Source organism: Poecilia latipinna, unplaced genomic scaffold (genome assembly GCF_001443285.1).
Source record: "Poecilia latipinna isolate Pla-1442-1.1 unplaced genomic scaffold, P_latipinna-1.0 Scaffold872, whole genome shotgun sequence".
In the NCBI taxonomy this organism is placed as follows: Eukaryota; Metazoa; Chordata; class Actinopteri; order Cyprinodontiformes; family Poeciliidae; genus Poecilia; species Poecilia latipinna.
Window position 1 is genome coordinate 36,629 of NW_015113488.1, and position 13,102 is coordinate 49,730.

At 40.0% G+C, this 13,102-nt stretch overlaps 1 protein-coding gene across 1 annotated transcript in view; it reads left to right on the forward strand.

Annotated features, from left to right (window-relative positions):
• The window catches only part of LOC106957082 (receptor-type tyrosine-protein phosphatase U), a 125,548-nt gene that overhangs the window by 24,672 nt on the left and 87,774 nt on the right, over positions 1–13,102 (forward strand). The window contains exon 5 of the mRNA XM_015048287.1: positions 2,532–2,825. Coding sequence (XP_014903773.1) covers positions 2,532–2,825 — 294 coding nt within the window. The remainder of the gene's footprint in view (positions 1–2,531; positions 2,826–13,102) is intronic.

The window sequence follows — 13,102 nt, forward strand, 5'->3', positions numbered from 1 at the left end:
GCACAGATGGTGACCTCACTCTCATTACTCACCACAGCCCAACAGCCTGACACGACTCTGACAGCATAGTAATGACATGGCAGTGGTTTGATGGCATAACAGACTCCAGCCCTCAGCTAAGTGAAGATGAGAAGGGGAAACAAGGACATCACATATTCCTGTCTTCTTCTCTTGGTTGCTCTAAATTCAGCTGAAAGCTTGCAGGAGAAGAAGCACAGAAGTTAGCATTTGCTCTGATGTTGTCGTTGTTTATCTCTGTTTTGACAAAATAATAATTGCTTTTGTGACGTTGACGCTATTGTAACCTTGAGCACAAGTCCCTGGGTTTGCAATAAAATAGAATTAAATTTTAAAAATATATATTTTAAAAGACATTATGTAGGCTGTTGTTAAGGTAACACGGTTCTCCTTAAAATTAAATAAACCCACATATGATAACACGATTTCCATTATTTTTGTTATTATAATAAGAAAATTTGATTTTATATTATTATGGAAAACCCACGCAGCTGTTTTCTGGCAATAATGTTTTTAGGTCAGCATTTCTAAAAACCTTTTGAATATTAAGTCACAATCGGTGGGTACCGCCTGCTGAAAGGAGCTCAAAATAGGCAGAACTGAGCAAAGTGAAATCTCAAAGCTTGAGTAGGATTTTATAACCCATAGGCGTCTCCTGACTTGTTCAGGAGAACAAACACACACTGTTTAGAGGCACTGTTATGTGTGAACTGAAATATGTCCAGTCGAAAGCATTGGAACGTTCTTTCAGCCAGCTGACCAGCAGTATTTAACTACACAACAGGTAGAGAATCCTGTTTTGTTTTGTTTTTTTGTTTTTTGCTCTCCATGTATCTCAGACATCTCATAAGAAGCTCTCAAGTACAGCATAATGAAAAAAAAAAAAATCTTGCAAGTTTGGCTATTTAGTTGAAGCCGAGCGCATCCCGCTCAGCTCAGACTCTCATCACTACCGACAAGCCTGTCGATCCGTTCTGCTGCCACACAGTTTAAATCCCTCTAACTGATGCGAATACATCAATCCATTTTAGTCTTTTCATAACATGGACTCTATATAAAGAATCTATTTTCACTAAACTGTTATTAATCTTCCAACCATCAGCTGCCTCTGAATCAGGAGAAAATCCACAGAAAGAAAAAAAAAAAAAATGACAGGCTTGGAATCCATTCCTTCTCCTTATATTCTTGAGAAGAATCCCGATGTGCTTTTTATGGCTGCTACGATTCTTAACTTTTCAGACGAAAAAAATGCCTCAAAAAGTTATGTGAAAGACAGTATAAATTCTCTCCTCCTCCTCTGCAATGCTAAGAGCCTTTAATGAGCTAGGCCTCGTCATTTTAGCAGTGCTGAAAATGTGCAGGGATCGTACAGAAACTCACTTATTGCCCCACAGCAGACAGCAACTTTTCACATAATTAAAAATAAACAAATTCATCGTTCTCCCTTTCTCTCTGAATTTATTGTAACCCTGCAGTACCTTTGCATTTAATTTAGACTACAGCTGGAGATATGCCGCATTTCCACACCCGGATTCATAACTCTGAAGGTAGATACGATCTTAATTAAACAACGGCGGTGAGTTGATTGCGAGAAGCTATAAAACAAACAGAAAATACCTCTCAAATATGCTCCACACGAAATTCAAGGGTGCGAGACGAGAAGAAATTCCTATTTGCAAACTTGGAAAACTTGTCGAAAGCACGAGTGAGCTGTTTAAACTTTAATCACACCGGCCACTGCTTGTGGCCTAAAGATGCCCTTTTAGTTCAGAAGCAGTCGATGTCAAAACAAACAGCTGCAGGCTAAAGGGAACCAGGAGGTGAGCTTCTGGTAATGTGTAAAACACACACTGAGGCGGGCCGTAAAAGACTGAGGCGGCTCTGCAGGAATGAATGATTAGTCACAGCAACAAATCTCACTCTGATCTCTTCTCATGCCTTGTCGACATTTCTTTTCTATTCCCATTCCTCACTCACGCGGTGTAATTGATCTGCCTGTAAGTGACATTTGACCGGTGGGCTGTGGTATAAATTCCTGCTTTGGAAATCCTGAGTGACAGTGATGCAGAGTCTCCTGTTTCATCACTGTGAGCAGCTCTGTGGACAGATAGAGAAAAACATAAACGGCGCTTAATCACAGTTAAAGGCTTGTCGCACGCTTTCCATTTAATGTACAGCTGCTCTTTCACTGTCACTACTTTTTCTGAAGTTCATTCAAGCCCGTGAATGCCTTGCCAATATGAATGACTAATTAACTATGTAACCAGAATTTGGCCTGCTCACATCCTGTAGGCCTTACAGCTCCATCCGAGACATAAAGCTGTAAGATGCTGAAAAATGTGGTTGCATAATACCGATCGGAAACGTTGTTATTCTGACGTGATTTTTTTTTTTTTGTTTAGTTTTTTTTAAGATTGTTAAATTTTGCAGCAGTTCTCCTAGTTTAAGTGTTTTTCACCCAAAACAACGAGGCCTAAAGTTGGAAATAAAAACACACTGCTTTCCTCTGACAGTACCTCCATCCCCCATCGCGCCGCCTCAGCTGCTGCGCGCCGGCTCCACTTACCTCATCATCCAGCTCAACACTAACTCTATCCTGGGAGATGGCCCCATTATCAGGAAGGAGATTGAGTACCGCGCTAGTCAGTCCCCGTGGTCAGAGGTGCATGGAGTAAACATGGTCACCTATAAACTGTGGCACCTGGATCCGGACACCGAGTACCACATCAGCGTGCTGCTAACTCGACCTGGCGAGGGTGGAACCGGCCCCCCTGGACCTCCGCTCGTCAGCAGAACCAAGTGTGCAGGTGAGCTCATTGGCTCATTGCAGCCGCAAGCAGAACCTTATACAGCTACTTTGCAAAGAGCTCTCATTATTTTCCTGTGAGTTAATCTCAACGTATGTAATGCATTTCGTTTCTTAAAGGATTATTTCATGTCAGGAGAGACATGTAATGAGGTGAAAACACATCGGTTTCTAACCTTTATTATTTATCTAATAATTTTAAAGTTACTTTGTAACTTTACCCACAGGGGTTCCTCTGTAAAAAAAACCCCAAAAGATTGGTGTAAGCCCAGTGCTACTTATCAAAGTGAACTTTTTGTTTGCTTGATTGTGCATTTGTCAAGCATCGGAAACCCCAGAAGGAACATCTAATCTGAATAATGCTGTAGATCATTGTCTGCCATGTCTACCACTTTGTAGCCCTAAACCTTGAAGTGTATTAGAAAGCTTAAGATGATTAGAGATTTATTTTTAAGCATCACAAGAATCCATCCAAAGTCTCAGAAAAAGAGTTTCATCTGAAGATAATTGAAGTTTAACAGAGATCTAGACAAAATCCAGAATTACCGCTGCAGATAAAATGATTTAACTCCCACTGCAAATTAGGCTTATTGGCAAAATATACAAATTAGCAGCTGCTTGCCTTCAACAAACCAAACAAGAAACGGCTTCAGTGGATTTATCTGAATCAAACACAAAATGCAACTTTTAGGAACCGTTGCGGTCTCAAAATTATTCAACCACTTTATGACAAACGTGCTTAGGACTTTAGTAGCAACCTTCTAAAGTTACAAAATGCTGCAAATGTGATTTACAGCCAGACTTTAGCCTCTGGCAGCATTTATGAGGGATATTCTGGTGATATTTGATGGACACACCGTATTCTTGACCATCTTCTGTAACCTTGATGGGATCTGAGCAATGATTGGGATCATTGTACTGTTTAAAGTTCCAATGAGCCCTTTACCAGATCCAAGCCCAATTTGACACTCCATTGATAAACTGTCCTTGATAACATGGGGGGAAAAAATCTTTGAAATATTAGTTTTATTAAATATTTTACCTTGTGGGACCATCTGAAGAGATCTGTGGATAACAGATGTCCTTATTCTTAGTACATGGTTGCAAATTTTCCAAAAGGTTTTTCTGTGTTCATTCTAACATGTATTTTATTTTTACTTTTATTGAGAAATTGCCCAGCCTCAGATTTTTACATTTGTTTGAAAGTAAAACATCGCAACAAAAACTGCCTAAGGTTATCAGAATTTTATTGCTCAAGAAGCTCAATGAACTTCATATTTGTGTAGACTCATGCACATTGATATATCTTATTAATGGGCCTTCTGTTTTATGTAATGAAGTTATTCTAATTAAGCTATCCAGCTTGAAGTTCTGATGCCCAGTGGCCACATGCTGTAACTTAGAGACTCTTTTATTATGACACCAAATCTGCCACAGTAATCTGCTGAAAATTCAATCGGAGAGGAGCAAACTCTGACTCAGTCTCCGCATAGACTTATCTCAAAAGAAAAGAGACATTTGTTATCACTGAGATTCTCTGAACTCTGGAGCTGTAGGGGACTTGGGGTGAGACTTTTAATTGCCGCTTGCATGGCAGTGTTGGTTTGAGGGTTATTCGAAAGATAACGGATAGATGATAGCTGTAGCTAGCCTAGAGCGCTCTTCTGTGGTATATACTGAGGGAGACAGACGTGGAAATGATGTCAAATGGATTCATAGGGTGAGAGTTTTTCTTTTTTTTTTTTTTTTGTATCCAACATCTGAAAACAGGACCAGCGTCAGGAAACAGTGGTTGGCCACAGAGGTTAGCGGCGTCACCACAGAAGAAACGGGCAGCACATACACTGAGGTTAAATCTGCTGCCCATTTGGTTGTGGAGTTTGTGTGCTTATGTGGCTTTGCGACTAATCGTTAAATGGCTTTAATTCAACATTAATATGAGACGGAGTTCACGCGGTTAACCATGTGTGTGAGAAACCTTTTCTGTGTGGGAGTAACAATGTAGGTTTCTAAGAGAAACAGATAAAATGAAGACTGACTGGGTGTATGGAGACATTATGTGGGAGTGAGCAATTAATCTGACTGTGCACAATAACATGTTAACATTAGCGTGAATCAAATATATTACATCTTGTCTTGGAGTGAGACTCGTTGCAAAAATACCGCTGTACTTTTAATTATAGCTCTTTATTAAAAGTGCCTGCTCTTTTCAGATGGCAGCAAAGAATTTGGCGCAACAAGCCATCATGTCATGTATGTGCACACAAACAAGAAACTTGATTTTGACTCCACATTTCTCTCAAGGAGACGTTTATAATATGAATATATAAAGAAGAGGAAGTGAAAAATAATAGAGTGCACCAAGTTGTAACACATTTGATTTTATAGTTGGTAAAGATGAAAAAAAAATATCTATTTGCCACGTTAGCTGTCCTTCGGGTTAAGATTTTCCATTGTTAGTCTACAGTTTTTGTTGGACGTTTTTCTCCATCTTCTCTCATCAATGATTCTTTGTGATTTGTCACTGTGCAGCTGCTATTCTCGCTCAAGCAGAATAACAGTATTCATCATGGCTACATCCATGCTAATTTTTTTTTTTTAAATATATGCACACATAAAGCATGAAAATATTGTTTTGAGGCAGACATACTCAGAGAAGATGTAGGCAGCCATTAGTGCTGCATGAATCTGTAATGTGAACGTCGTGTAGTCACAGGGGCGCAGAAAGGAAAAGCTTTTGTTACCCCAAGGCAGGAGATTCATGTCCTCCATGGTCATCACTCTTCCCCGTGCCCAATGGTCTCTCCCTGCCACACACCATCCGTCGCATTTCTTCCGACCCTGCTCCAGCAGAACCTCCCCGGCCTTCTCTCGGATGACATATTAAAGCTACTCTCCAGTCCCGAAAGCCAAAGACACCTCTCATTCATCAGTCTTTGTGCACTCCTTCGCTTCCCGACACACCCATCTCCAGCTGAAGAGTATCAAATAATTCACAAGAGGGGGGAGAAATAGGAAAGAAACGAGTGGGGGAGGGTTGGGGACCTGTGACTGTTGAACAGAAAAGGTGAAAATGAGATGAAGTGATACAGGATTCAGATGGAGATTACTCTAATAGTTGCTACTATCCGTGTCTGTGAAAGTCACTAAACTCAGTCGTTTATGATGTATTTACATTTCAACCAGTGTGACATTAGCTTGTTCAGCCATGTGTGGGATAAGTGATGCTGTTGGGTTTGCAGAGCTGATCAAGTGGGCATTTAAATGCAGCACAAGACTATTACAGAAGGCATACAGGTGATTTAATTTTTTTTTTTTTTGCCTTTCACCGTTTATGGATATTGGTTTTATTTGTACAATGGATCTAAATGCTGTACTCACTCTGTTATTCAGGCAGGTTTTCGACATATGAAAATAAGATGAAGATAAATGCTTTTAAAGCAGTTTCACCTCCACCATGAGTTCATACCTGCCATCACTTCCAGAGAATCTAACAACCTGAAGCGAAGTGCAGCTCTTTTAGTTGGAGTTTTTTCATATGTGCATCTTTTAACTAAAGTCTTAGTTTGCCACACAAAGTATCAAAATGATGTCCTGCAACAATGGCATTAGCCACCAGAGGAGGTAAAACAATTCAACATGCAAACCGGATTCCAAAAAAGTTTGGACACTAAACAAATTGTGAATAAAAACTGAATGCAATGATGTGGAGGTGCCAACATCTAATATTTTATTCACAATAGAACACAAATCACAGATCAAAAGTTTAAACTGAGAGAATGTATCATTTCAAGGGAAAAATATGTTGACTCAAAATTTTATGACGTCAACAAATCCCAAAAAAGTTGGGACACGGCCATTTTTACCACTGTGTGGCATCCCCCCTTCTTCTTACAACACTCAGACGTCTGGGTACAGAGGAGACCAGTTTCTCAAGTTTAGAAATAGGAATGCTCTCCATTCATGTCTAATACAGGCCTCTAACTGTTCAATCGTCTTGGGCCTTCTTTGTCGCACCTTCCTCTTTATGATGCACCAAATGTTCTCTATAGGTGAAAGATCTGGACTGCAGGCTGGACATTTCAGTACCCGGATCCTTCTCCTACGTAGCCATGATGTTGTGATTGCTGCAGAATGTGGTCTGGCATTATCTTGTTGAAAAATGCAGGGTCTTCCCTGAAAGAGATGACGTCTAGATGGGAGCATATGTTGTTCTAGAACCCGAACATAGTTCTCTGCATTAATCGTGCCTTTCCAGACATGCAAGCTGTCCAGGCCACCAGCACTCATGCAACCCCATACCATCAGTGATGCAGGCTTCTGAACGGAGCGTTGATAACAACTTGGGTTATCCTTGTCCTCTCTGGTCCGGATGACATGGCATCCCAGTCTTCCATAAAGAACTTCAAATCGTGACTCATCTGACCACAGAACAGCCCTCCATTTTGCTTCCCTCCATTTTAAATGACTCCTGGCCCAGTGCAAACGGCTGAGCTTGTGGAGCTGCTTAGAAATGGCTTCCTCTTTGCACTGTAGAGTTTCAGCTGGCAGCGGCGGATGGCACGGTTGATTGTGTTCACTGACGATGCTTTCTGGAAGTATTCCTGAGCACATGCTGTTATTTCCTTTACAGTGGCATTCCTGTTTGAGGTACAGTGACGTTTAAGGGCCCGGAGATCACGATTTGTAGACACTGTGAAATTTTGAATCAACATATTTTTCCTTTAAAATGTTAATTTGCTCAGATTAAACTTTTGATCTGCCATCTATGTTCTATTACGGATACAATATTGACATTTGCCATCTCCACATCATTGCATTCAGTTTTTATTCACAATTTGTTTAGTGTCCCAACTTTTTGGAATCCAGTTGTAATTAAACAAACACAGCGGCACAGAGGAGACACTAATTAATAACTTGAGAAAATATGTTTTATTAGAAGAAAATGAAAGAAAATGTCATTTTGGAATGACGTATCTACATTACTCAGCAAACCCTTGTAGTACTTGAAGAGCACTATGAGAAGTCAACGCAGGCCAACAGAGTGAGTGTGGGGAATGTAGAGTGGGCAAATATTTTCATGTTAAGATTTTCTAAAAGGCTGAGTCCTGAAACTGAATTAAACATTGGGTCAGCAAAGTATTAGTTTAAGGTTGTTCACGCTCATGCAACTGGTTCATTGCAGCTCCCACTCACCCCCCACCCACGACTCTCATTTAACTTGTACAGGAAATATGTTGAAAAAGGTTTTGAATGATTCATACTGGGCTTGTTATTTCCCAGAAACCTTTACTTTACATGTGCACTGCAGCTGTAAACCTGTGTGAGTGATTGATTTTTGTTATCTCCTGTTAGCTTGGTCAAATCATGGTTTGACTCGCATGTTTTCGTGGTAGTGGGACACTGTAGATGCAATAATGTAAAGTTTCACATATTTAAACTTCACCGACTTGTTTATTTGACCTCCTTGAACTTATAGGAGACATTCACCAGACTGCGCTTCCCGAGGAGCCCTCGAACAGCCCTGCAAATCACCTGGTCCGCTGAGCCCCCACTGACCTTACGATCTGCTGCTGAACCCCCGGTCATTCCCGTTGCTGCTGGCCTGATTAGGTTTACCCACTAGAAAATAGATGTTGGGGTTGCCGTGGCGATTTCAGGGAGGCGATAATTAGCCAGGGAAGAGAAGGGATATTTGAAACCCCCTTTCTGGAAAGTGAATTTCCGCTCTAAAAGTTGAGTCCTACCACCGTGACTAATCACACACCGCCACGATGAATATTTCCTTCTGTCCCAAACGTGTTGACTAGGTGGGTACACACACACGCATGCATACTCGTGCGCAGACTTGAGCTGTCCGGGTGCAGAGACTATAAAACTAATGGCCGTGAATGTGAACACGATCCCCGGCTGGCTCTGATGGCTGTCCAGGTGTGCCTGATGAGCCATCTCTGTGATTATCAGCACGCTGCATTAGCACAGCGTGAAGCCCCTCAAGTAAATCGCACAGGAGAGGCAAGCATTTGGACTGCAGGTGGTCCCCAAACTATGTTAATGGGCTTCCACCTGCTGTTGGGTCACTGAACCCTTTAGAAAGGCCCTGGCCATAATCTTCTTGAACTGGTAAAAGGAGGCAACACCAGGGTGAAATTAGTTGCACTACGAACAAAAGTACCCAGCTTGTCTTGGCAAGTCATTTATCATTTCATCTATTCCGTGTCGAACCATCAGTCATGGTCCAGTACATCCAGTAGTACTATCTGACTGCCACAAAGCCTTCAGTGTGACCATGTACCCAATGTGCCATTGTTTAACTGTAGACACACGTGCATGTCCTCAGAAAAGATTATATTTTCGATATGAACCATAATCGCTTCCAGACTCCGTTCTCTAAATACGAAGCATTGTTCAGATGGGGCCTGTGAAAGTTGTATGTTAAACGTCATTTATCAGCTCTGCTCATCATGCTGACACAAAACCCACAATTCAGCCTTTGGCAGTTTTTAGCTGCCAGTTCAGCCAGTTTGTGTTTCAGTCCTGGTTCAAATATCATACACGTAACTTATTCTGAGATTTTTCTCTTTTCTGTCTTAGAGGCGTTTCAGCAAAAGTTACTGCGCTGGGCACATTTATTTGGACCCCTTCCATAAATACTTTTTGTGACTCTAGACAATAGGACATCATATAACCTTCATTTATAATGGTTCACGTACTAGGAGTTTATAGAAAATGGTATTTTTGACCATTATTCTTTGAACAGTCTCTCTAGATTGTCCACAGCCCTCAGTCAGGTCTGAGGCTTTCTTCTCTTTAGCTCAGCCCACAGGTTTTTGTTTTTTTTTAGTAGGATTTAGGTCTAGCGGGGAATGGAATAAGTTCCCCGGGGCCTTTGAAAGAGAAGCAGGCCCACAGTATGATTCATCCTCCACTGTATATAACTGTGGATTTTTCTTTCTGAAAAGCTTGATGTTAGTCTCATTTCCAGTTGAAGCCAGATAATTCAGCAAACTCTACATGTCTCTGTTTGTGATGGTAGGACAGAAACGATTTCCTAAAAATGGTTTCCCTCTGGATAACGTCTAACGGTTCCTATAGACACTTAGTGACCTCAAATGTTAGGGAAACGGGGCACTGTGGTGGTGCAGGGGTAACGTGCATGACCGAGGGCTTAGTTCTCTATGCCACTGTCACTGGTTCAAGTCCCGGCCCGATGACCTTTGACCCCTTATATTCTCTTTCTTTCACATCCCACTTCACTGACTGACCATTCTCAATTAAACGCCACTAGAGTCAATAAAACATTCAGGGAAACAAAGTCATAAGATAATTTAGAAGGTAATTGAAACTCTGATTAACTTCATGCTTTACTAATACTAAAATATAATAAAATGTTTCAATTACGTAGATTTATTTTAAATCTACATAGATACTGCTAATTGAGTCACAAAGTATTAAAAACAATAATTATTAGCTGGCAAACAATGAAAGTAATTTAAATTTTTGACAAAATTAAGTCTTTTTTTTCTCAAAACTATTGGTGAGAGCTGATACTACAGCAGTTAAATGAAATGTTCACTCTTCTGACACTCAGCTGGTGGATGTGTATCAGTGCCATCGGGGTTACACAAAACTGTAGGAGGCTCTCGCTATATAGCTGCTTAATTAAATACTCAACATGTGTAAACAGGAGGCCACAGGTTTTTGACTGTGAATCTGTCCCAGCAGAGAACAACCATCAAGAAACATTATGGACGCGCTTGTAGGAATCTAACAACCCAAAATTGACAAATGTGGCCGAGTGGTAACCCTTCCCTGCAGAGCTGTTTACTGCTACAGTGGAATCTCACCGCAGCACCGAGGGGTTCGAAGTGCGACTGCTGAGCTTTGCATCCACATGTTGCATCGATCCCGATTCTCACACCTTCAGACACATTTGGGCAGCTGCAGATCCTCCGCCGCAGGCTGCCACAGAACGAGCGCCTGTGGGACGCCGACAAATAAGAGGAGGCAAGGGAGGAAGAGTTGGCACAAATGTCCACTTTGAGAAGCCCCATAATGAGCACACTGTGGCCTCTTTGGTAGTGCTTCATCAACTCAGCAGTTAAATGCCTCTCTTTATTTAGCTCTCAAACCGTGCAGACTATCAACTGCACCATTAAGACAATGGACAATGGTGCATTTACATCTTTCAGCGCGTGCAGTGCAGTCTACCACTTTGTGATTACCGTGCTCCACTCATTCATCTACCATCACATTAGTCGGGATGAGGTCCAGATCAACGCTCCACTCATATTTTCATCTAGAGCGAGATGCCTGACAGGAAATTAAAAGGGAAAGCTGACGAGTGCCGAGTTCTTCATCGTAGATTGTCGTGAAAACTCAAGTGCTCTGCGTAAAGTAAGAAGTGGATGAGGAAATGGATAATGCTGGTTTTCTCCCTGATGAGAAGAGTGAGGAGATTTTAAAAATGAAAGGTCTGTGATTTAGATGAAACCAGATCTTTATATTTACTGTATATAATGACACAAAGCCTACTGTCTGACATTAAATCAGACAACTTTTCCTTTTAGGTCAACTAATATTTATAAAATGATTTCTATTTGTTAAATGCCTTAATAATGATTTACACGTTATTTGAATCTCCAATCACCTAACTTTTGTTCCATTTGTAGGACAAATTAAATGATTTTCTGCAATCAGTCAAGTTTAAATTAAGAACTTAGACATTAAAGACCTACAAATTTAAAAGATGATGTACAAAACATAGAAATTTACATATAATCCAAACTAAAAACATTAAGCAAAATTGGTCAAAACGGCAATTAAACCCATTTTTCTTTTTTTAGGTAAGCAGATTATTTTGTTGATTCTGTTACTGCAAAACAAAACTTTGAAATTGATCTACAGTCTAGGTTTTTGTGTTCATCATCACAGTATTTCAAAGAAAGCGTAATACTGTAAATTTACAATGAAATATTGGTCACACTCTGTTTGCTACACAACACTGTTATGTGTTAAATATGCATCAACAGGCATCTCAACTAAGAAGACTACTTGCTTGATTGACAAATGCTTAGCTACAATTCCTTAATATTTGGTCAAATTACTTTTACACTGTTTGACTTTGGAATATCTTGCTTGGCTGGCATCGCTGCCTCCCCCAGCAAAAACACCCCCAAAACCTGATGCTGGTGTCACATCACCGTCAGCACAGTTAGCTCATTTACCTGTACGCTAAAAGAAATACTTTCTGATTGTTGAAGGATTTAAAGGATTTGCTTTACGCTTTACATGTTCTATGTAGAGCATTGCATATTTATTTATATTAATTAAAATACTGCTTCCTATTGGAAAAAAAAACTTATGTTATAATTCCCTTAATGATTAATAGTTGTCAGTAGAAAATTGTGTATTGGACTAGCATATTTACGTTGTCAAAGCGCCCTCTAGTGGACCCATTACGGACAAGAGAAGACCGTTTTCTTATAGTGGTCCCATCTTTTATTACAGTATCTAAAGTTGTTATCTGACTGTACAACGGTTTATCCCATCTGTTCACGAGAAACTAATTTAAATCTGTTTGATTATTTTCAAGATAAAGCATTCAATGAAGTCTAACGGAACGCAACTGAACCGTTTCTATATCTGTGTTATTCTTTTTGAACAGGATACCATTTTATTATTACACTGAAATAAAGAAAAAAGGCATAAAAATATCCTTCCAGAAGTATTTACTTTAGTGCCTGTGCAAACGAACTGTACAGATTGTTCTTCTGGGACAGATCATCCAGTGACAGGATGTTGTGCTCAGGCTTGTAAGATTCTGCTATTTTTCTTTAAAAGTAACAATAATCACTTTAATCAAATGCTTCATTTTTAGTTTTATGAAATTTTGTCTCTGAGAAGTAACGGCTTCTTCCTCTCCCAGAGACTCATTTCACTGTGTATAATCACTCTCTATCTCCAGCATCAACTTGCATCTTCACAAAGTTTTTTTGCTTTTGTACGGGGGTCGATGCATTTTAAACCAAATCATGTTCATTTCGGGGGTGCAAAATCTACTTTGTTGTTGAACAGTATATAGGTTGGACATTTCAGGCTTAGCTTGATTTTTTTTTTTCAGGCAGTGGAAAATAGAATAGAAGATACTGGTCAAATTTAAAACATAAGAAAATAATTATCTATAGTTATTAGAAATAGCATACTCAAATTAAAAGAAATTTTCAACCGGGTAGGGTAATTTAAAGGAAAAAAAAATGTATAAGATGTCCATGCATA